Below are 24,310 nucleotides of genomic sequence, written 5' to 3'. Positions count from 1 at the left end.
ATTTTATGTTTCACTTGGTAGACGGTCACCGTAAATAGCTCGTCGACAACTTGTAATTTGACCGAAATATCTCAGCATCGATGCCTTTGATATGGCGCTAGAGTTGGACTTTTTCTCTGCTTGGATTTGACTGTCAGAGCCCTTGTGCTCAAAACCTGGTAATAGTTTAAGTCAGCGGCTGGTGTACGTTACATCTTATTACAACCGTGAAGATCTGGGTTAGAATTGGTGTCAAGCAACACAGGAATGTCGAAAGAGGCGACTAAACGGGATCATGTGGTCAGGCTGGCTAACTTGGTATCCCAATTGTGTAGATCGATGCTCATGCTGTCGATCACTGGATTGTCTGGTCCTGACTCAATTATTTACAGACCCCTGCCATATAGCTGGAATATTGCTGAGTGCGGCGTTAGACTGTGCACAAACACCTTCTAACTGTATCTTTTCATGCGGTTTGTATGTCTATGAAGTTTGGTTACATTTAATACCTTAAATATCAAAGGTTATCCGTCCTTTCAACCACTGTTAGTTTGTAAAACCTTGGTACCCGTGAAGGTCCGGGTTAGAATATTGATCTTCAGTAACCCATACTTGTCGTAAGAGGCGACTAACGGGATCAGGTGGTCAGGCTAGCTATTCTCGAAACGTTCGTAGCCCTACGAACTTCTTAAGCCCATTCTTAACACATTGGCTACGATCAAAGTTAAGAATTCTTAGGGCTACGAACGTTACGATAATAAGGGCCCAGGCTCGCTGACTTGGTTGACACATGTCATCAGTTCCCAATTGTGCAGATCGATGCTCATGCTGTTGATCACTGGATTGTCCGGTCCAGACTCGATTTTTTACAGACCGCCGCCATATATCTGGAATATTGCTGTGTACGGCGTTAAACTAAACACACTCACTCACTCATTGTAAAACCTTGGTTATAGCGCCAGTCGATCGTTAAGCTCTTGCATGGTTAGTTTAGGCCAAATACACTTCTTGCACAATGAAACTAATGGTTTGGATTCATTCGTGACAAACTCGAGGTATTCCGGGCCAAGCCGAATGGCGATTCGCGAATGGGTTCCGTCTGTGAAGAAACAGTCATTGCTAGAATAATTGTCAACTCATTCGTAATGATTCATGTACAATTTCAAATTCTAACCTGTAATTGTGAATACAGATAATCAACTATGACTGGAAAAGAAAATCAATGTTATTTATAAATTATGTATACTAGCTTCCGCAATATTCGACGACTGAATCAGAGGGGTGCTTATTGTGATTTGATAACTTCTGATTGACCAATCAGAATCGAGTAATTTCTAAATTAATGACGTAATATGTGTTCAGTCGATGCTTCAAGATACAATTCATTAGGGGAATTCATTCTCGTCACAATCAGATATCAGTTTTCTAAAACGGCTTGGGTTCCTTTTCAAACTACCACCATTCCAAAAGGTGGATTTCAGCGAAAGAAAACCGCCAGATTAGAAAGATATGTCTTCCATAGTACTCCTGATAAGGTGTAGATGTGATGGGGCTAAAAGGAAAAGGATAACATATACACATCAGTGCAATGACGCATTTCTATTTTTATAAAATTGAAATTTCCCCAACTTCAATCGTTTTCGAGATACAGACAGAAATAAAATATTCTTGTCTGTGTGCTTACGTCACTGGACCCGGAAACGTAGCCGTCTCGACACCAACTGACTGATAAGGTACCCTGATCGGACCTTTAAACAGAGAAGTTCTGATTTTAATTAAATAGACAGAGAACAACAACACAGTTCTTTTCAAGGCATCAAAACTGCCGAGTGCATTTTTTTTCTTCCTTAACATCCAGACAGATTTATAAAAATATTTTCAGAAACTGGGTTTAAAAAAAAAGCCGTAAAAACTGATGAAAATAAACAGCTAGTTTATAAATCTTCCAGTTTCTATGAACTCTCGGTAAGAAAACCTATCTTGATATAATTACATGTAATGGACACCTTGCAGTTGTCTGATCAAGCCTACCCGTGAAGATCCGAGTAAGAATTGATCTTCAATAAACCATGCTTTTAATGGGCGACTAACGGGATCGGGTGGTCAGGCTCGCTGACTTGGTTTGACACATCGTATCCCGATTGCGTAGATCGATGCTCATGTTGTTGGTCATTGGATTGTCCGGTCCAGACTCGATTATATACAGCTGGAACACCAAACACACTCACTCTGGTCCATCCGGAACGAGTAAGTACCTCCTGCTATATGTTTGAAAGTCAACCTTCACATACATATTTAGACGTGTACCAATAACCAGGTTCTCTTCAGTTAGTATGACCTTTCCGATGCATCATAAATGCCCCTTATATGTAAACGATCATGAACCACGCACGCAATTTGGATACGATGACGCTCACTCAACCATGTCGCCGAGCCTGACCACCCTGGCCTTTTAACTGTAGTAGTTGCTGTTGATGCCGTTGCAACAGTTGTTGTGTTAGGAGATGGTTATAAACATAGTCTGGTCTACACATTTATTCACATTTTAAAAATTACATTAGAAACAAGTCCCTTCAGAAATAAATATTGTTTCATCTTCAGTACATACTGCTATATATTTGAAAATCAACATTCACACACGTATTTAGACTATGTATCAATAACCAGGTATTTTTATGTCAATATGACCTTTCCGATGTCTCGTGGATGATTTTACCGTTATATTCGCTGACTGAGATAAGGATGTTGTTTCATTAATTATGCATTAAGTGACGATATACTTTAAGTGCATAAAAATATAGAATCGATATTTCTCCAGAGTGAAAAGAAACACTCAGTGTTGGATCAGTGGGACTTACGTTTTCAGACAAAATTATGAAAACAGAAAGAAAATATATGATGTTTTTTAAAATAACTTTGGGTCATCTCTTGACTTGAGATAGCAAACAGTTTTACTCATGACTTCGCCAAAAATATATACTGGACAAAATAGGTTGGGGATATTGGTATTTTTATGATTGATATTTTATCAGTGTGTCAATGAATAAAAAGATCATTATTCGTAATTTCAAAAATTACATATATCCCTAACTATTTTTGTACAGTATAGTTTTTTGACACAACAATATTCCAGCTATATGACGGTTGACTGTATATAAACGTTTATGAACAAGACACGCAATTAAAATAGGTGACATCGTATGAAAACTTGACATCCGCTCGTAACTATAGATTGTGACGCATCCATCCCTGACAAATTTGATGTAAAGATGACCATTTCAATTACGGAACCATATAAATCTAAGACTATTAATGGTATGTCCTGACCAGTCTCTGTCTAGAATCTCTGTTTACCCCCGCTGAATTCCCGGTGGTACATCCCAAGTTTGTTGGAGAACACACGACACCAGCTGTCCATGTCCGATAAACGAAGTTCAAAGTGCATGACCACGAGAGACTTAAGTCTGCTGATGGTATTCTCGCGAGACTTCGCTTATCACGGACGTGAGATATATCATATTAGGTTAATGAAGCGTTCCTCCCCTCAGGGACATCGTGTTTGGTATTGTTGTCAATATGTTTAAAGTGATGTGCCGATCACATTCACCTTAGAGAGGTCACATTTGGCCTTTGTCTGTTGAGACGACTGGACCATTTAGTCCCTATGTATTCCTAAGGTCAGCTGTGTTGGAATCCGTTTTATGTAAATGTGAGCAAGTAGTTGAAGATATTGGCGAGTTTTAGGTGATGTGTAATGAGATGAGATGTGTCTGAACCATGCGGTCAAGATTATTGCCAACAAGACGTGCATTGCGGAGTGAGTGAGTGAATGAGTGAGAGAGTGCGTGCGTGCGTGCGTGCGTGAGTGAGTGAGTGAGTGAGTGAGTGAGTGAGTGAATTTAGTTTTATGCGATCCCGTTAATCGCCTCTTAGGAGTAGTAGTTGAAGATATCGGGGTGGTTAACGTGAGATGAATTGAGATGTGTCTTAACGATGCTTTCAAGATTATTGCAGACAAACGTGCATTGAGTGAGTGAGTGAGTGAGTGAGTGAGTGAGTGTGTGTGTGTGTGTGTGTGTGTGTGTGTGTGTGTGTGTGTGTGTGTGTGTGTGTGTGTGTGTGTGTGTGTGTGTGGTCAGTGAGTGAGCTGAGAGAGTGTGTTTATGTAAATGTGAAACCACACCACAAATTAACATGGACACCCCACTCTGTATATTTGCCCGAAAAGCCCTTCAGTGCCGTGGATGTCAATCGCCAGGCTAGGTACCAACATGTACCATCCCGTATAGTATGTTGGTAGGGCAATGCCGATCTTACTCTCTCCGAACGACGTTCTATCCCCAGACAACCGAGATTGTCGAGGACATTGGTAGTTAGGGGCCACCCCTATGCAGAAGTATAAATCTTTACGTAAGGTAACCTCATATTTTGGAAAAGAAATTATTCGCTTTATAAGAGTAAGTTGTAAAATATCTCTTTATTTAACGTGAATGATATGTTTGTGTCTAGCATCACACCTTTCAAAATAATTACTATCTCGTCAATGAACGTGAAACCGACTGTGTAGTTATGGCCTGACCCGCTACAAGATAAATCATCCACTGTGTAATTACACTTTTACGTTTGACACCAGTCGTTATCAATATTACATAATCAATATTGTGAAGTGTTGATACTAGTAACATGGGATGTAATTATTTATAATAATTACCATATTTGTTCAATTTATAACTGATTCACAAGTGTTTAAAGTTGCCTGTATCACCAGGTTACCTGTGAGTATCTCGATATTGGAGGCCACACGGGGAGAGGGTGATGGTTGTTCTTCTTTGTGGTGACGAGGCATGGGAAAGGGGCACGGGTAAAGGGTGTGGCATGTTCATGATAGGGTGTTATTGTGACGGGGCATAGGGAGGGAGCAGATGGAGGGCGGAGGATGTGACGGATTCGTGATAGGGGTGTTGTCATGGCATGGCATAAGGAGGGAGAAATGGTATAGGTGGAGGGTTGAGGGTGTTGCGTGTTCCTGATAGGGTGTTGTGGTGATGGTGCATGGAGAGGGAGCAGGGGAATAGGTGGAGGGTGTGGCGTGTTCGTGATAGGCAGTTGTGGTGATGGTGCATGGAGAGGGAGCAGGGGAATAGGTGGAGGGTGTGGCGTTTTCGTGATAGGGTGTTGTGGTGATGGTGCATGGAGAGGGAGCAGGGGAATAGGTGGAGGGTGTGGCGTGTTCGTGATAGGGTGTTGTGGTGATGGTGCATGGGGAGGGAGCAGGGGAATAGGTGGAGATGTGGTGGAGTTCGTGATAGCGTGTTGTGGTGATGGTGCATGGGGAGGGAGCAGGGAATAGGTGGAGAGTGTGGCGTGTTCGTGATAGGGTGTTGGTGGAGGGGGAATACTTGGAGGGTTGAGAGCGTGGCATGTTCGTGATAGGGTGTTGTGGTGATAGTGCATGGGGAGGGAGCAGGGGAATAGGTGGAGGGTGTGGCGTGTTCCTGATAGGGTGTTGTGGTGATAGTGCATGGGGAGGGAGCAGGAGAATAGGTGGAGAGTGTGGCGTGTTCGTGATAGGGTGTTGTGGTGATGGTGCATGGGGAGGGAGCAGGGGAATAGGTGGAGAGCGTGGCGTGTTCGTGATAGGGTGTTGTGGTGATAGTGCATGGGGAGGGAGCAGGGGAATAGGTGGACAGCGTGGCGTGTTCCTGATATAGTGTTGTGGGTGATAGGCATGGGAGGGAGCAGGAATAGGTGGAAGTGTGGCGTGTTCGTGATAGGCTGTTGTGGTGATAGTGCATGGGGAGGAGCAGGGAATAGGTGGAAGTGTGGCGTGTTCGTGATACCAGGGTGTTGGTGGAGGGAGCATACTTGGAGGGTTGGAGAGTGTGGCGTGTTCGTGATAGGGTGTTGTGGGGAGGGAGCAGGGGGAATAGGTGGAGGGAGGGTGTGGCGTGTTCGTGATAGGGTGTTGTGGTGATAGATGCGTAGGGGGAGGGAGACAGGGGGACTTGGTGGAGAGTGTGGCATGTTCGTGATAGCGTGTTGTGGTGATAGTGACATGGGGAGGGAGCAGGGAATAGGGGAGTGTCGTGGCGTGTTCGTGATAGGGTGTTGAGTGGAGGGGAATACTTGGAGGGTTGAAACGTAGCATGTTCGTGATAGGGTGTTGATAGTGCATGGGGAGGGAGCAGGGGAATAGGTGGAGGTGTAGCGTGTTCACGATAAGTGTTGTGAGTGATAGTGCATGGGGAGGAGCAGGAGAATAGGTGGGAGGGTGTGGCGTGTTCGTGATAGGGTGTTGTGGGTGATGGTGCATGGGGAGGGGCAGCAGGGAATAGGTGGAGAGCGTGGCATGTTCCGTGATAGGGTGTTGTGGTGATAGTGCATGGGGGAGAGAGCAGGGGGAATAGGTGGAGGTGTGGCGTGTTCGTGATAGGGTGTTGTGGTGATATGGTGCATGGGGAGGAGCAGGGGAATAGGTGGAGGTGTGGCGTATTCGTGATGGTGGTGTTGGTGGAGGGGGAATACTTGGAGGGTTGAGAGCGTGGCATGTTCGTGATAGGGTGTTGTGGTAGATAGAGCATGGGGAGGGAGCAGGGGAATAGGTGGAGGGTGTGGCGTGTTCGTGATAGGGTGTTGTGGTGATGGTGCATGGAGAGGGAGCAGGGGAATAGGTGGAGGGTGTGGCGTGTTCGTGATAGGGTGTTGTGGTGATAGTGCATGGGGAGGGAGCAGGGGAATAGGTGGAGGGTGTGGCGTGTTCGTGATAGGGTGTTGGTGGAGGGGGAATACTTGGAGGGTTGAGGGCGTGGCATGTTCGTGATAGGGTGTTGTGGTGATAGTGCATGGGGAGGGAGCAGGGGAATAGGTGGAGGGTGTGGCGTGTTCCTGATAGGGTGTTGTGGTGATGGCATGGGGAGGGCAGGAGAATAGGTGGAATAGGGTGTTGTGGTGATGGTGCATGGGGAGGAGCAGGGGAATAGGTGGAGGGAGCGGCATGTTCGTGATAGGGTGTTGTGGTGATATAGTACTTGGGGAGGAGGGACAGCGTGGCGTGTTCGTGATAGGGTGTTAGGGTGGATGGGGAGGAGTGGAGGTGTGTTTCGTGATAGGGTGTTGGTGGAAGGGAATACTTGGATGGGTTGAGGGATGTTCGTGATAGGGTGTTATGGTGAAAGTGCATACTTGGAGGAACAGGGGAATAGGTGGAAGGTGTGGCGTGTTCGTGATAGGGTGTTGTGGGGAGGGAGCATGGGAATAGGTGGAGGGTGTGGCGTGTTCGTGATAGGGTGTTGTGGGGAGGGAGCAAGGGAATAGGTGGAGGGTGTGGCGTGTTTGTTATAGGGTGTTGTGGTGATAGTGCATGGGGAGGGAGCAGGGGAATCGGTGGAGGGTGTGGCGTGTTCGTGATAGGGTGTTGGTGGAGGGGGAATACTTGGAGGGTTGAGTGAGTTGCATGTTCGTGATGGGATGTTGTGGTGATGGTGCATGGGAAATATTCGCGGGAATGAGGGTGTGTTGTGGTGAAAGTGCATATGAAGGGAACTGAGAAATGGGGCGACGGTGGAGGGTATGGCGTCTCTGTGGCAGCGTACTACTTGTGATGGTGCAAGAGGCGTATTCGGGAGAGTGGGTCGGGGCTAGAGTCTGAGGTGTCTCTGTGATAGGGTGTTACTTGTGGCTATACAAGTTCGTATTGCTCGTGAAAGAAGCGGTGAGAAGATGAAAGGCATGGCGTAACAAAAAAGTTGGTAGTGGGTGTGTTATTAATTCAATTTGAGATCTCGGCCCCCGGGACTCTCCCCTGCATGCTGCAACAAGCTGTGGACACCAGCGACTGGAACTATCTGCTGGTCGTACATATAACACCAACGGGTCGGTAAGAAACATACCCACTGAACCGACGCTTTGCTGTCTGAGAGGCGTTGTACGTTACATTACATTAGCCACGAGATATATTTCATACTTCGCTAATATGACAGTATTATCGTCACAATTATTACAAAAGACACATTAGCCATGTATGTTCATCACGTGACTAACGGCTCGGGTAAATTGATTGGAGTTACGGCCCTTGATAGACCCAAGACTCGTCGCCCAAAGTGCGGGAAACTAATAAAGTTGACAATATTCACTACGACAATATTTCCAATTTCCACGGCTGGTAGTCACGCCGGGGCCTAATACTTTATTTTCATTGTGTCTGTGAACAAATTGCTGTGTCCTCCAGTGGCTTAATTTAACTACGTCTGGGTGAATAATGGCGCTGGGTTATAGGGCGGGAAATGAGGAGCACACCCTGTCATGATGATGTGACAGGGGACGCAGGACAGGCAAAGACGGGGAGGAGTTGGTTGGGTGTCAGTTTGGACAACCAGAACGATAAATAGTAGGACGGTTTGCTTGAGGGCTTAGTTATGTAAAATCCACTTCAGATGACGATGGCTGATTACGATGTTGATATGGACGATCTGGAGCTTAAGGTGAGTGTCCTTGTGCTGGAGTGTCAGTGAGTTTAGTTTTACGCCGTACTCAGCAGTATTCCAGCTATATGGCTGCGGTCTGTAAATAATCGAGTCTGGACCAGACAATCCAGTGATCAACAGCATGAGCATCGATCTGCGCAATTAGTCTTTAGTAACCCATTCTTGTCATAAAAGGCGACGAACGGGATCGGGTGGTCAGGTTCGCTGACTTGGTTGACACATGTCATTTTATCCCAATTGTGTAGATCGATGCCCTTGATGCTGATCACTAGATTGTCACTGGTCCAGACTCGATTATTTACACACCGCCGCCATATAACTTGAATATTGCTGAGTTCGGCGTTAAACAACCAACCAACCAACGATCAACAATTTGACATGTAGACGTTACTGTTCACGATCACAATGCCTTATAAAACTCTTTTGGAACTGATTGAGAGGGACATTGAAGGAATGTAGTCGGTAGATTTAACATCTGCTAGAATTTTGGGGTGGCTAGAGAATATTTTCCCTGTGACTGAGGGAGAGGGTTGACGTTGCACTTGTCCTTGTGACTGATTTTCGAGATGTCAGGAAAAAGAGGGGGGTGGGTTGACGTTGACGTTGACCTTGTAGCCGGACACCTGCACGCGGTAGGGTGAGAAGTTGCCCTGATGCTGCCGCTGGAAAGGGAGAGTTGTCTGATGAACCGAGCTATTCCGCAATGAATTTCATCACACTTTTACTAGTGCGGTACGGGAATTGAGAAAAGTCATGAATGTCAACTTGGACGGGGAATAATTGGACGTCAGTGCCGGGACGAGCTGTCTTATCTTAATAGGCTTTGACCCACGCGTGTAACATAGACAACACCGAAGTCCTCTGACGGGGCTGGTGGAGGAAGCGGGGTACTGGAGACCAAGGAAGCAGTCTCAGGAAGGATACAAAAGTAAAATCCATCTAAATAACCTTTAAACTATTAATCAAGGACTTTTAACTTAAAAGCACGTTTTATCTCACAAACAGAAGTTACATGTAAACCCTTTCACAGTAATTGGGCGATCCACTTGCAAAAGTATTTTTTTCGGATCGGAATGATTTTTTCAGTTCATTTTATTAGCAGTGACTATCACTCCATTGCTGTCGTCCGACTACAGACCGGCAGAATAATCACGCTGTATGGCATCCATCACCGACGGGAGACGTGAAACCTCGAACCCAATCATTTGAGGATTTTTTCGTGCGAGGTTCAGTTTGGAATTATACTCTCAAACTGACAATAAACATAAAACATGTTCTCCGTGAATGGAATCATATACTTTCAACGTGACTTTCGAAGCTATAAAAGCAGTTGTTTTGTCAATTAGTTTTTGCATGCTTCATCATGATCGCTCATACAATGAAGCCATCTGTGATTGTTCTTGTAATGAAGCCTCGTTGCTTTCCGTTTGCAAGTAATTTACTATGAACCCTACTTTAAACGAGAAGTCTTGTGTGAATAAAGGTGCGTAAATGAGTATGCCTCGCGATTAGTTTGTCCGGAAACCTCTTCATTCAGAGTAACTCAGTAGAAACGGTTTCTTTCGGATGTACAAGGTTTACGATGTTCGATGTCCGATGTCCAGCTTCACGCCCGACCTTTGTGTTAACATCTGGAGCGGTGGGGTAGCCTAGTGGTTAAAGCGTTCGCTCGTCACACCGAACACCCGGTTCGATTCCGCACATGGGTACAATATGTGAAGCGCATTTCTGGTGTCCCCCGACGTGATATTGCCGGAATATTGCTAAAAGCGGCGTAAAATTAAACTCACTCACTCTGTAAACATCTGCATCTATCTGTCAATACCTCCTGATGTCTTGTGTGAAACACATTCCTGGTGTCCCCCGCCGTGATGTTGCTGGAATACTGCAAAAAGCGGCGTAAAACTAAACTCAATCAGTCCTGTATTCTTTTTATCAATCCGTTTCATTTACATGCATGTACATCAGTTTCCCTTTAGTGTCCGTCTTCCTCTCCATTACTCATTCAACAGAAAAAATTAGCTTGAGTTAAAACATCCATTAATTTTATTTTGGTTAAACTCGTGTGAAAAAATCCAATGTACTCTTGGAAAATTCACCTGTATAAAAAACCCTTCTAAATTGGTCGCTTTCTGAAGCAACACAACCGTCTAATGTGTGCCACACTTTCCTCTGCAACTCAAATGATACCACCACAAAAATTGAGCCACTTTGTGTGTGCAACGAGCAGAAATGAATTGTTTCCTCGACAGGCAATACAAGTTAGTGACGGATTCCTTCTTGGTGTGGGAGAGAAGTGTAAAGATGGAATGGCTCTGAAAAACAGATAACGAAATGCTTAACAAATGTCTACAGACACACGACGAGTCATTGGAGATTTGTGCGTAAACGAAGTAATCACTGTATTGCGTTACATTTCTGTTGACTACTCCTAATGATATTCCTAATGTCATGTTATATGCAGGCAATACCGTTATGTCGAATTTTGATGTGTCGAACCAACGGTTATCTCAAAGTAAAACCTTATTCTGTACATATTTCTTCTTTAGGCATCATGTTCCGTTTGTGCCGAACCTGAATAACTCGAAGTTATACATGGGTCCGTCAACTTCGACACAAACGTTTCACTGTATGACATATTCATTGTTGGCTTCTTTCATTCTTCCATATATATCGTGTGTGTGTGTGTGTGTGTGTGTGTGTGTGTGTGTGTGTGTGTGTGTGTGTGTGTGTGTGTGTGTGTGTGTGTGTGTGTGTGTGTGTGTGTGTGTGTGTGTGTGTGTGTGTGTTTGAGTCTAGTGGTTAAAGCGTTCACTCGTCACGCCGAAGACCCGGGTCGATTATTTCCAACATGGGTAAAATGTGTGAAGCCCATTTCTGGTGTGCCCTGCCATTGCTGGAATATTGCAAAACGTAACTCACCAAGTCACTCGCTCACTTTCAGCCTCCCATATATATCTTGTAGTACTACTGCTTGCTCCGATGTACCGTTATGTGGTTGTTAGTTTCCAATCACCAGCTGTACGCATTAATATATCAGATATCTCTATACAGTGAAACCCTGTTTATCCGGACGATCCTGTCTTTAAACAGACACAAAGCATACGCCAAGGACAGTATTTCTGTGAGTAATTATACCGTAAACAGTTAAACCAATACCTTGCTATTTACGATCCCTTTCAAAAGTATTTGACCATGTACTAACCGCAATGATATTCTGTTCATGACGTATACAAGTATTTTTCGATGTCCTGAATACCGAAAATATTACAAGAACCAAATCTACGTATATTTTGTTAATTGTTAAGCCATAAGGCTGTTCTAACCTGTCCATAGTGTTCTTAAATTCAAGACATATCTTCCTGTGGTTGTTTTGGTGCCCGTGGCTGTTTACGTTTTTGGCCATATTTTACGTTAACCTCAATGAACAACAACTCGAGCACGTCCTGTTATTCCTAACGAGGCTAATCAAAACATTCTTAAAATACATGAAATCATTAATACTTCATTGCAAATATGCCACACGAACATAGCAACATCAGCCTTGTACTTGGTCCTCAAGGATTTAATTAGCCATTATAAAAGGACCGCCTTGGTGGAGTTGATAGGGCGTCTGCCCGGGAGCGGAAGGTCTATGGCCCAAAAGGCCTTGTATAACGGTACTTGTTCCTGCCCTGCCTGGTGAACGGCAGTGAGTGAACGAAACAATGATTGGACTCCTCGGTGTCGGTACTTTATATCTAATATGCGTATCTCAATGAGCGTTTGCGCTATAAAACCGGCGTTAGTCCTAACTATTCATTACAGGTGCAGCAAACCGGCTCCACCCCGCCCATGTCCGATTAAATACCTTTCGTTAACGTCTGCCGTGTGTACAACGATTGGCTTGCCGTTGCATGTGTTTGTGACTCGTGCTCCTGCTTCAGGAGCTCACTTAAGCAGGAGTGAGCGAGCTGGCTAAGGGCGAGCTGGCTAAGGCGCCAGGCTAGTGATCCAGCGAAGTTTAGGTATCGGGATCGAGACCACCTGTGACCAGGTGTAAAAACCTTGGAGTCAACTTTGTGTGTAGACTCTTTCTGTGTTGTCACAACCCCTAGTGTACAGTACACAACCCTGTGCATTTAAAAGAACCCACGAATCCGTTGGTAGATGACCAGATGGTGGCCACATGAATACGTGCAAACACCTAGTTGCGGGTACAGCAACGTGCAGTGAACTTGGACAAGGTACTGTGACTATGTGTCCCAGTCCACCCAGCTGTGAATGGGTACCTCGTTAGGATGAGAAAGCCACAATAACTCGTTGCGCCTTTTGGCTGCAAGAGTTGTACACTCCCCAGAGAGTTGAGATTGATAATACGATGTGCCGTTGAGATTGACATCCAATGATCGAGGGAAAAAAATACCAGTGCCTTGAGCATGCACTAGTTGCCTGGATATGTTCGCTATATAAATATCCTATAAGCTTATCGCAAACAGCGAGTACCATAACTATTTGGAATTAATTCAAAAACACATACTAACTATCGCAATCGTAAATTTCTTACTATTATGGCAATGTGTTTTGTCCTTTTGTCAGGTTTACAAACAATAAATTCAATGTTCTTTTAAACTTTGGACTCTTCCAAATTGTTATTTGTACAACGCTGAAAGAAACCAACACGTGTCCTGAATATGGAGACACATCGAGCACTTCATGACTTCTGACTAACACATGCACATAAATCTCAGCCTCTCCGATCATATTAATGCATGACCCCGATTGCCCGATAAACCATGTTGTCTGTCAGTCCAGGAACCTTTACCAATCCACTTCAGTATTGGTCCATAAACCACTACCGGTACTATCTTCGCCCACATCCCTGGGCAATTCCGGCAGTAGTGGCTGTCTCATTGTGTATATCTGGTTAGTTTATGCAGCACATTTAATAAGTGAACTCACTTTATGACAGTAACCTGATCGATGTGCCCCCCTCCTTTGACAGAGAATGTGTTGCAAACGGCCGCCGTGATTATGTCCGTGTCGCGTTAATGTGTCAGGGCAGGATGAAGGGCCGGGATGGCGAGAGGCTATTACTTGCCTGCGTTGTAGCGTTGTAATCACAGGCTTCGCTGACCCCTAATATAGGGTTATGTAGATATGGTGGCCATGGTTCCGTTTGCCATTCTGTTGAATACGGAGCAAGCTGTTTCATTCAGAGGAATCTATTTGGCTTGACACGTTACAAAGTCACAGCCATGACCTTTCCAAATGATCCTTGATTTAATTGCATGCGGGGAACGGTGGACCTCTTTCAGCTTTTGCCTCCGTTGCTTTAAAACCATATCCGTGTAGCTGCCGACGGGTAATTCTTTTCGTTGACGGAGATTACTCGGCGGTCTTTGATCTGTGTAGATGAATTAAAGATGATAGTACATGATTAGGGGTGGTGTTTGACTGGTGTTATGTAACGCATGTGTGTTGATGGTGAATGGAAAGCCGTGACATATGGCGGCAATGATGGTAAAAGTGATGAGTATGATGATGATGATGATGATGATGATGATGAGGATGGACGACGATGATGATTGTGATGATGGTGTGGTGATGATGATGATGATGGTGACGGTGACGGTGATGATGATGATGATCGTGAGGAGGGTACTATTACTACAAAGATTACAAAATCGGACATAACATGTTTGTAGATATCTAAAGGTTTTTTGATGTTCTGTAGAGAAGGCGTGTGCGGATGTCTGTACAGTACGATTGTGAAGATCAATGAAAGGAAATGCGTTGTTTGTTGACTAACGCCTCGGTCAACAAATGCCAGCTATGAACGAGTCTGGACCAAACAATCAGATATTGACAACATGAGCATACGACGGCATGTATCAAGCAGTCCGTACGGTGATTGGTATCAGGAGAATCTATCAAGGCAGTTTGGATACGATGACATGTGTCAACCAACCAAGTCAGCGAGCCTGACCACTCGCTGCCATTAGACGCCTCATATGACAAGCATGGGTTGTTGGAGACCAATTCTAACCCGGATCTTCATGGGATAATTTATTACACATGTGCCATGAAAAGTGCATATTTTGAAGTAGAAAATCCAATGTGTTTTTTATTATTGCTTTTCTAACTAAAGTTAAGTGCATGAACACGCTTGCGAGTCATTCCCTTCACAGGCATCATGGTTAACGAAAGAAGCTTATGATCAAAAGTCAGTGATAATGAATGTCCGCTCTCGTTTTTGAACACCAGTTCATAAATATTTTTGACATATTGCAAATCATGGAATTTTGACAAATGTCCCGTTTTACCCTATATTCTGTCTACCCTATATTCTGTCTCCCTCTATATTCTGTCTACCCTATATCCTGTCTACCCTATATTCTGTCTACCTTATATTCTGTCTACCCTATATTCTGTCTACCCTATATCCTGTCTACCCTATTCTGTCTACCCTCATTCTGTCTACCCTATATCCTGTCTACCCTATATTCTGTCAACCTATATCCTGTCTACCCTATATTCTGTCTACCCTATATCCTGTCTACCCTATATTCTGTCTACCCTATATTCTGTCTATACCTATATATCCTGTCTACCCTATATCCTGTCTACCCTATTCTGTCTACCCAATCCTGTCTACCTACCCTATATTCTGTCTACCCTATATCTGTCTACCCTATATTCTGTCTACCCTATATCCTGTCTACCCTATATCCTGTCTACCCTATATTCTGTCTACCCTATATCCTGTCTACCCTATATCTGTCTACCCTATATTCTGTCTACCCTATATCCTGTCTACCCTATATTCTGTCTACCCTATATTCTGTCTACCCTATATCCTGTCTACCCTATATCTGTCTACCCTATATTCTGTCTACCCTATATCCTGTCTACCCTATATTCTGTCTACCCTATATTCTGTCTACCCTATATCCTGTCTACCCTATATTCTGTCTACCCTATATTCTGTCTACCCTATATTCTGTCTATATTCTGTCTATATATCCTGTCTACCCTATATTCTGTCTACCCTATATCCTGTCTACCCTATATCCTGTCTACCCTATATCCTGTCTACCCTATATCCTGTCTACCCTATATTCTGTCTACCCTATATTCTGTCTACCCTATATCCTGTCTACCCTTTATTCTGTCTACCCTACATTCTGTCTACCCTATATCCTGTCTACCCTATATTCTGTCTACCCTATATCCTGTCTACCCTATATTCTGTCTACCCTATATCCTGTCTACCCTATACTCTGTCTACCCTATATCCTGTATACCCTATATCCTGTCTACCCTATATCTGTCTACCCTATATCCTGTCTACGCTATATCCTGTCTACCCTATATCCTGTCTACCCTATATTCTGTCTACCCTATAACGCATGTAATCATTCCTTCGCCAATGCCTGCCAAAACAGTTCACACAGGAAGACAAAATATATGAGCCACTTACATGAATTGATCGACCATTGTTGACACCTGCTGTTTACTAAAAGGGTAATCATGTTCCGCTCCACCGTTAATACTCGCTCACCCATTGGCACAAAAACGTTTTCCTTCAGTACAGAGGCGTTTACGCTCAATTGAGTCATACAATCAGCATATAATCGAGACTGTTGATATGCGTGGACGTTTGATTGTGGAACATTTGGGCCAAATTATGGTCACAATTATATGTAATTAAATATATTACATGGTCTTTTACCTCTCGTCTTTAAAACCTGAGTGATTGCTTTTTCGTGTTTCACTCAGGAGACAGATATAACTCTAAATGTGGTTGGTTGGTTATTTGGTTGCTGATTAATGCCGCGATCAGCAATATTCCAGCTATATGGCGGTCTGTAAATAATCGTGCCTGAGCCAGACAATCCAGTGATCAACATCATGAGCATCGATCTACGCAATGACGATACAATGACATGTCAATCACGCTTCGCGCCTGAACACCTGATCCCGTTAGACGGCTCTAACGACAAGGATATGCTGTTGAAGACCAAGTCTAACCCGGGTCGCCACGGTTGCTCTGTATGTGGACGTGAAGAGTGTTGATTGAGTTTCTGGTTAGAACCTGTCCTCTGCAACACATGCTGCTCGTAAGAGGTGGCTTTATGGATCGGGTGGTCATTCTAAGTGAACACTGACGTCGATCACTGGATTCTCAGGTCAAGACTCGATTATTTACTAGCCACCTTCATATACCCTAAATATTACTTAGTGCAGTGTTAACCAACAAACACATTCTTAAAGATGCAGCAAGACCTCGTAAACTGGATAATCAACAAGTTCTATCTAGTTCTCCGAACTTCCACATAAGTGGGGTACCGATATTAAACCATAGTACTTATAGATAATATATCACGTCATGAAATTCATACAATGACTGTACATCAAAATAATTGCTGTCTACGAGGTGTCATAATATTTCGGATATTTATTAGCAGCAATTACCGACTCACTTATTCACTAATAGCTGAGGTATTCATTACCGCACCGTTGTTGGCAGTCAGCAGCTCATAAAGGACTGTGAATTACGTTGAAGAAGCTTTGTAAGCCTAGAGCATAACGTACTTCAGTGGAGACATCAATAACACTGCTTTGTTTTATGAAGGTTGGATGTCTTTGAGTCTGGCATTTGATACCTTCGTTAACGATCAAACAAAACTGGCGGTACATCACTCCCCATCCGGCTTTGAAATATAATCCCTATGATGCGTATTTCACAGCGATTAATGTAGATTGCGTTTTAATAGAGACGAACTGCTAATCCTCATGGCGTCTGAAAGGTGTAATTGGGGAATTGTCAGACTCATGTTTGTACAGAGAAACTTCTTCTGAAAGGTTCGACACAACACCGTCGACCACGTTGCATAGAGTAACGTTGCACAGATTGCCATGTCGTTGACAGAGATCCCTCTTATGCCCGACGGAAACAAAGGGTGACTGTCCAAGTAGGAAGACACGTCATCGTTAGTTCTTTTTGTATTTGTTCAATACTTGTAAGACACAAAACCAGGTAATTTCAGAATTCGAAAACTGTCATGGCTAAAAGAAAGCAAAGTTAACTGTAGTCATAATTAACAGGACATTAGTATGTTCAAAGCGCAAAGAGAAACCTACGGGTTATGTATGGAATCCTAGACCGAACATTGTCGTGTTGTTGCCTTGTCGCCCTCACAATAAAGAGCTAAAAGTGGCAAAATTATCCAAATTGCGACAATGCGACAACTCGATATTTTGGTCATTTGTCGCATTGTCGCGTTGTCGCGCTTTGAATACTATTTTTTCTTTATTCATCTTAAGGACGACATTGTGACATAGCGACAATTTTCAAGGTCACATTATGTCGCATTGTCGCATTGTTGCCCCATCTAAGATGACAACTTCTGGCGTTCCATAGGTTATGTGTTAACGCCGGAAACCTGGGTTCGTTCGATTATGCATATATGTACAGTGCCTGATCCTGACCTCCCGATCCCGTTAGTCGCTTCGCATGGGTTATGAAGAACAATTCTAACCCGGACCTTCACAGGCCTCTGGTCAAGAGGCTTGACCACAATCTCCCTGCACAATATATGCCGCCAGAAAACTGAAAAATGGTAAAGGAGATAAGTTAGATGCCGCTTCCATGGTTAGTCCAACCATATACCAGCGTTGAAAAATTCTTGGATAATACAGAGAATATCCACTCATAACTCGGAATTACAGCCCATCAGTCCCTCTGGAAATAATCTTGAAAGGTTCTTGTCAAGGCCCTGGATTTACACCATTAATCCGCAATCCGTAATCCCAGTTTCCTCATAGATTAGACTCTGCACACATCTCGAACAGAGACAACGCCAATTCATTATACGGAGGAGATTATGGCATACATACTGTGGAGATTACACGTGTTCATTTGCGGAAGATGGAGCTTCGGGTAGGTAGCCTTGTGGTAAAAGCGTTCGCTCGTCACGCTGAATGGTAGGTTCGATTCCCAGCATGAGTAAACAAATGTGAATCCAATGTATTGGGCGGGCTCCGGTGTGGTGTGTGGCCCTGAGCATTGGGCGCAGAGAGTCCTGGAATGGGTGACCGTGTTTGACAGCTTGACTCCTGGGACTTTCAGTCCTGTCCCACAACGAAGCACGTGTGATACATGTGGTCTCACCTTAGGCAAGTGAGTTTGTTCCAAATTGCCTCTGTTCAACCAGCAGGAAATTGGTAAACGGTGGGATAAGTCATGTGACTATAACCTTCTAGTGCCTCACAGGCAGCTTGAGTTATCGCGTAAATGAACTCCGACTTGTATGCGCTTAGAGCATGTCGCTCAGTGATGTGGATGAGGCGCTATAAAAGTACTCATATTATTATTATCAAAACCATACTCGCTTAAAATGGAAGTATTGCTGTCTGTAAATTGTGATCTGGAATAGATGGCGTCACTTATAATTCTTTAATAACAATTGTCATCAAAAATAGAATTAAAGTAAGTGAAAATAAAGAAAATAACATTCAATGAGAAAGTCGAATAATGATTTAAAAAACAAGCATAAAACAAAAACAAAACGGTTTTGTCTTCGTGACGGGTGCCATCCTGTTTTCGAAATTCCGCACTGGTTTTGTTTTCCAATTCCAATTCCAATTAGTAAATTTAAAGTTCAAATTCGAAGGAACAAAGTATCTGTAAGGTATGTGGAAATGGGCGATGGCGGATGCTATAGAATGTATAGATCTAGATATTTCATATCTGCTTCATCATTCGCAGCCAGATTGGGAAGTGCATTCTTTAAGGTACATTCGCAGACATCTAGTCTTTAATAAAGAATGGTACTTCCGGATTGTGGGCTACGACAACCTCAGCTAGAATAATCTATAACTAACACTTCTCCAGGAATGTTTCATATACTGTCCCAACTGATTCGCATCATGTCTGTTTTAGATGTCGACGTAGAGGTTCCAACGCTGTATCCCAGTAGAGACGTCGCAGTATCCGACACCCAATGTCGACCTTGACATCTTCATCACGACGTCACTGACGGCATCAAGATGACAACAGCGTCCGTGACGGCTCTAGTCCTGCTAGTTTGTATGGTAAGTTTTGCTGTGAAACAAACTAAATAGCCATGTACAATGCTTCCATATCTCCGCCAGGGGGCGTTGATGACCCAGTCGTCGAATCTCAGTGTCATGTGTCTGTACGCCATTCCGATGCTCGTATGAGAATGTAACAGGAGTTGAAGGTTCAGAGTTCATGTGGTGAGTGACTGAGTTGGGTTTACGCCACCTATAGGAATATTTCAGCAAACTCGGGCAGGGGACACCAGAAACGGCTTGACACATTGTACTCATGTGGGGAATCGAACCCGGGTCTTCGGCGTAACGAGCGAACACCTTAACCACTAAGCTACCCCACCGCCCATCAAAGTTCATGAGTGACGTGATCAGGGAAGTTTTTGTTTCTATGCCCTCTGCCATGACACGCAGTGACTCGACGGGGTGCTTGGTTACATAGGGGCGGGCCTCGCTTAGAAACTGCGTTAGAAAGACATATAATTGTATATACCCTACCCTATTACTATACACCTATACGTCTTTCTAACGCTGTTTCTAAGCGTGACACGTCCCTATGCTTGGTTAGAACTAATCCTCCAGAACAGATGCTGGTCAGGAGAGGTTGCTTCGAGGATCGAGTGGACAGGCTCAGTGATCGATAGTGCCATCGTTCCCCGACGGCATGTTGTGTGCAATATTTCTCACTGGGTTGTCAGGCCCAGACTTGAATATTTACAGGCTGCCGTCATACAGCTGAAATATTGCTGATTGCGATGTGAAACAACAAACAAATTAATGTTATGAAACCTCGTAACATATTTAATCGATATTACACTGAGCTGTCCCTAACTTAGATAGGCGTTGTTCCAATTATACCGTTGCACTGAAACAGTACATCACGCTATGACCCCACATGGGTACAATGTGTGAAGCCCATTTCTGGGGTCCCCCGCGTGATATTGCTGGAATATTGCTAAATCGACGTAAAACAAAACCTCTCACATGAAATTCAGAAGCATGACGGCGGGTGTGACATCACACCCCTTTTCGGCTTTCCTCGTGAGATTACGACGTCACGCTGTTATCCTGATCAAAGCAGCGTTACACCCACGTCGTTCACTTCATGGTGAACTCCCTCTCATAACGATTGTCATAGCAGGCTCCCTCAACCTTCTTCAGGGGCGGTGGGGTAGCCTAGTGGTCAAAGCGTCCGCTCGTTACGCCAAAGACCCGGGTTCGAATCCCCACATGGGCACAATGTGTGAAGCCCATTTCTTGTGTCCCCCGCCGTGATATTGCTGGAATATTGCTGAAAGCGGTGTAAAACCATACTCACTCACTCACTCCCTCAACCTTCTTCTCCTTTTCCCTTGATATGTTGCTAACGTAGACTTGTATCAAGGTATTGTGCAGATGTGAGACAATACCGTTCGACCAACGTCACTCACTCACTCATTCACTCTTATCCGTCCACTCACCTACTGACTCTAATCCACTCACTCACTCTTATCCATCTACGCGATGTATAGTCAACTTAACTGTAAACTATTTTCATAGACTGAATCAAAACGGCTACTCCTGAATGCATGGTTACACTATTTTCCCACTCATACCTTCAGTCACTCAGATATGTGTTGACAAATTACCGTCACTCACTCACTCACTCACTTCTCACTCCATCTTCGTGATGTACAGCTAACTTAACTATAAACTATTTTCATAGACTGAATCAAAACGGCTACTCCTGAAAGGATGGTTACACTATTTTCCCACTCATACCTTCAGTCACTCAGATATGTGTTGACAAATTACCGTCACTCACTCACTCACTCACTCACTCACTTCTCACTCCATCTTTGCGATGTACAGCTAACTTAACTATAAACTATTTTCAAAGACTGAATCAAAACGGCTACTCCTGAAAGCATGGTTACACTAATTTCCCACTCACACCTTCAGTCACTCACATATGCGTTGACAAATTACCATTAACTGTCATCCCAAGACTCATTGGGGAATAATTCACAATTAAAGACCAAGTTCCAACCTTAATATGACTCTGATTGTTTAATGTGATCTTGCAGAGAGCCGTTGAGGAGAAAGAATCTCATCCGAATCTTACTCACCAGGTTGTAATTAACGTCTGGCCCGCTGACAGTGACATGTGATTACGGTATTGTTGGTGACTATCAATGAGAAGATATTGATATGCAATAATCAAATCAAATCATTTTGCATGTTGGTAAGGACTTGACATATTGATAAATGCGTTACTACAAAACAAAGTATTTTGGGACAGATCTCCAAGGTAAATCCATTTACGCTGATGATAAATGACTAGCTGCCAACAAACTCCCGGTATTGGGTTCCTCCAATAGATTTTAATATCAAACAAATTATTTTATGTATAGCGTATAGGTACTTATTAAATATAATATTTGATACACATATGTGTGTTCGTTGGCGATGGTGTTGGGTATAGTGGGCGATGACGTTCACAATTGCAGCAGGGTTGGTGCGGCTGGTGCGAATTGCATGTTGACAGTACATGAGTTTGTCAGATGCCATTTATCTTACAACGATTTGTTTCAAAAGTATGAAAATAGACACTTCTCCAGAAAACACATGTGATAAATGGCATCCTACAGTCACGAGCGCAGTAATATGTCTCTTACACAACACGAAACTCTCATTCTTTTAGGATCGATCTGACATTCACAGTGGCGCATTGATACATAACACAATGGTCATGACGTCATCGCGCCTACTGTTTACGACGCGTACCTCGCGTAGCCCTCCCCTCCCCTTCCACATGGGTTTTCGTATCATCTCAAGGTTATCAGCGCGAAGGTGGTGATAAAGATTAGATAAGATCTCAAAATATATATTAAAGCTCTAAACCTGTAAACTTTCAACACAGATGTAACTGAGTTTGACCCAAGCACGATTGTAATAAGGAAAGTAGTCCTGAATAATCTGACCATTGAGTTGCCATTGACGGACCTTGTACCATGTGTGAAGCCCATTTCTGGTGTCCCCCGCCGTGATATTACCGGAATTTGCTAAAAGCAGCTCACTCACTCACACTCAGGTTAGGAAGACAAATCAGTACTTGAGAACAACTGGATACATTTGATGCAAGTGACGCATAAATACAGACTAATGGTCGAAGTAATAGACAAATATGGTGCCATTTCACGGATTATACGTAATATAATCACTGCTTTATTTCTTGCATTTGTCATCTCATGAAAGCTAGAGAGTTAAGTTGAAGAGACATTGTAGATCAACCAAAGGACTTCTTAAATCCATCATTCTTGTCCTGAAAAAGTGTTCTGAACGGACGTAAGTGATGTGAACTGGGTTTATTACGCCATAATCGTGGTCATCAATAATAGTCACTGAAGTTGCTGATGGAGAAACCGACAAAGATGCCTTTTAAGACAAAGATAATCTCTAATTATTCATTGTGATCCCCATCGAAACGCACTTCCTTGTCTTCTGGCCATAGGATCTGAATTCGGAATCGTTTAAATGGTCCAAAATCCTCCCTCCAGGCGGTCATCAGCTCTCGCATCCCCTTGCATCCCCTCGCATCCCCTCGGTCACTGGGACATCGTTGCTCATCAACCAACAACTTACACATCATTGAACAGAAATATCTAAAATATGTTTCCCATTTCGAATTGAAATGTCGCTGTCACGCACTCACTAAAGATGGATGTATCGATTCCTAAATATTCGTTTCATTTACAAACAAGATTCAGAGACGTGCAATCACTGGTTGGTTTTTAGTTGTTGTTTTTATTAACTGGGAAATGTTCCGTGTGTAGGTAACCCACATGCACAATAAGTGAATGAGTATGGTTTTACGCCGCTTTTAGCAATATTCCAGCAATATCACGGCGGGTGACACCAGAAATGGGCTTCACACATTGAACCCATGTGGGGAATCGAACCCCGTATTTTCGGCGGACGCTTTAACCACTAGGCTACCCCACCGCCCCACACTAAGTGGACCTTAAGAGAGAAAATGTTGACACAAAGGCTCCGGTCTAAACGATTGCACAGTATGCAAGTGATTACTTAAAATCTTGACATTCGTCAAATACAAATTTAGTTCAATTTAATTTAGTTAAAGGTTCTTAAGGGATGTAAAGTTACATACATAGTTAACGGACACGCTCAAAACAAACTAATGAATGTAACATAGAGTTTTATTGGACTCTCTACTTGCTGTTGTTAGTTGAAATGCGTATAATAATGAGTGGGTGAGTGAGTGAGTTAAAAATGCTATATCAATCTTAATATGTGTGACCCCCCAGTTATGACGTTTAGTATGCATGTTGGTAAACTATCAACAGTAGAGAAGCACCAGTCTCGGTTATCTTCTGAAACAGTTTCCATTGTGGGTAAAAGGCAAATTAGTGATGAAAATTATACAATGTGTGAAGCCCATTTCGTTTGTACACGGTCGTGATATTGCTGGACCATTGCATAAAGTGGTGTAAATCCCAACTCACTCACTCACTAGTTCGATATAATCAAAAAACTCTCTGCTACCGACAATAATTAAAATCAAGATCTTGACAATGACATTTGAAGTTAACACTAAATCATTATCACATTATCAATCATATAAATAAAATTGCTTGTGAGATCTGCATTTCATAATGCCAACGGCTGTAGTGAAAGTTTGACTTGTGTAACCGGAGGATTCAGAAGAGGATATGTCTCGTTGGACAGTTTCCTTGTCGATGTATCAGGTATACCGGGGATTATTACGGAGGAGAGTCGGTAATGACCAT

The 24,310-nt window shown here is 43.5% G+C and overlaps 1 protein-coding gene across 1 annotated transcript in view; it reads left to right on the top strand.

The window, feature by feature from the left end:
- LOC124281964 (calcitonin gene-related peptide type 1 receptor-like) overlaps positions 1–24,310 on the top strand; it is a 109,382-nt gene that overhangs the window by 45,429 nt on the left and 39,643 nt on the right. The window contains exon 2 of the mRNA XM_046717972.1: positions 19,390–19,541. Within this exon, the coding sequence (XP_046573928.1) occupies positions 19,497–19,541 (45 nt within the window). The 5' untranslated portion in view covers positions 19,390–19,496. The remainder of the gene's footprint in view (positions 1–19,389; positions 19,542–24,310) is intronic.

This window comes from Haliotis rubra, unplaced genomic scaffold, assembly GCF_003918875.1.
Source record: "Haliotis rubra isolate DU_JTF1 unplaced genomic scaffold, ASM391887v1 Scf1083, whole genome shotgun sequence".
NCBI lineage: Eukaryota > Metazoa > Mollusca > Gastropoda > Lepetellida > Haliotidae > Haliotis > Haliotis rubra.
This window is presented reverse-complemented; position numbering and strand designations above follow the sequence as displayed.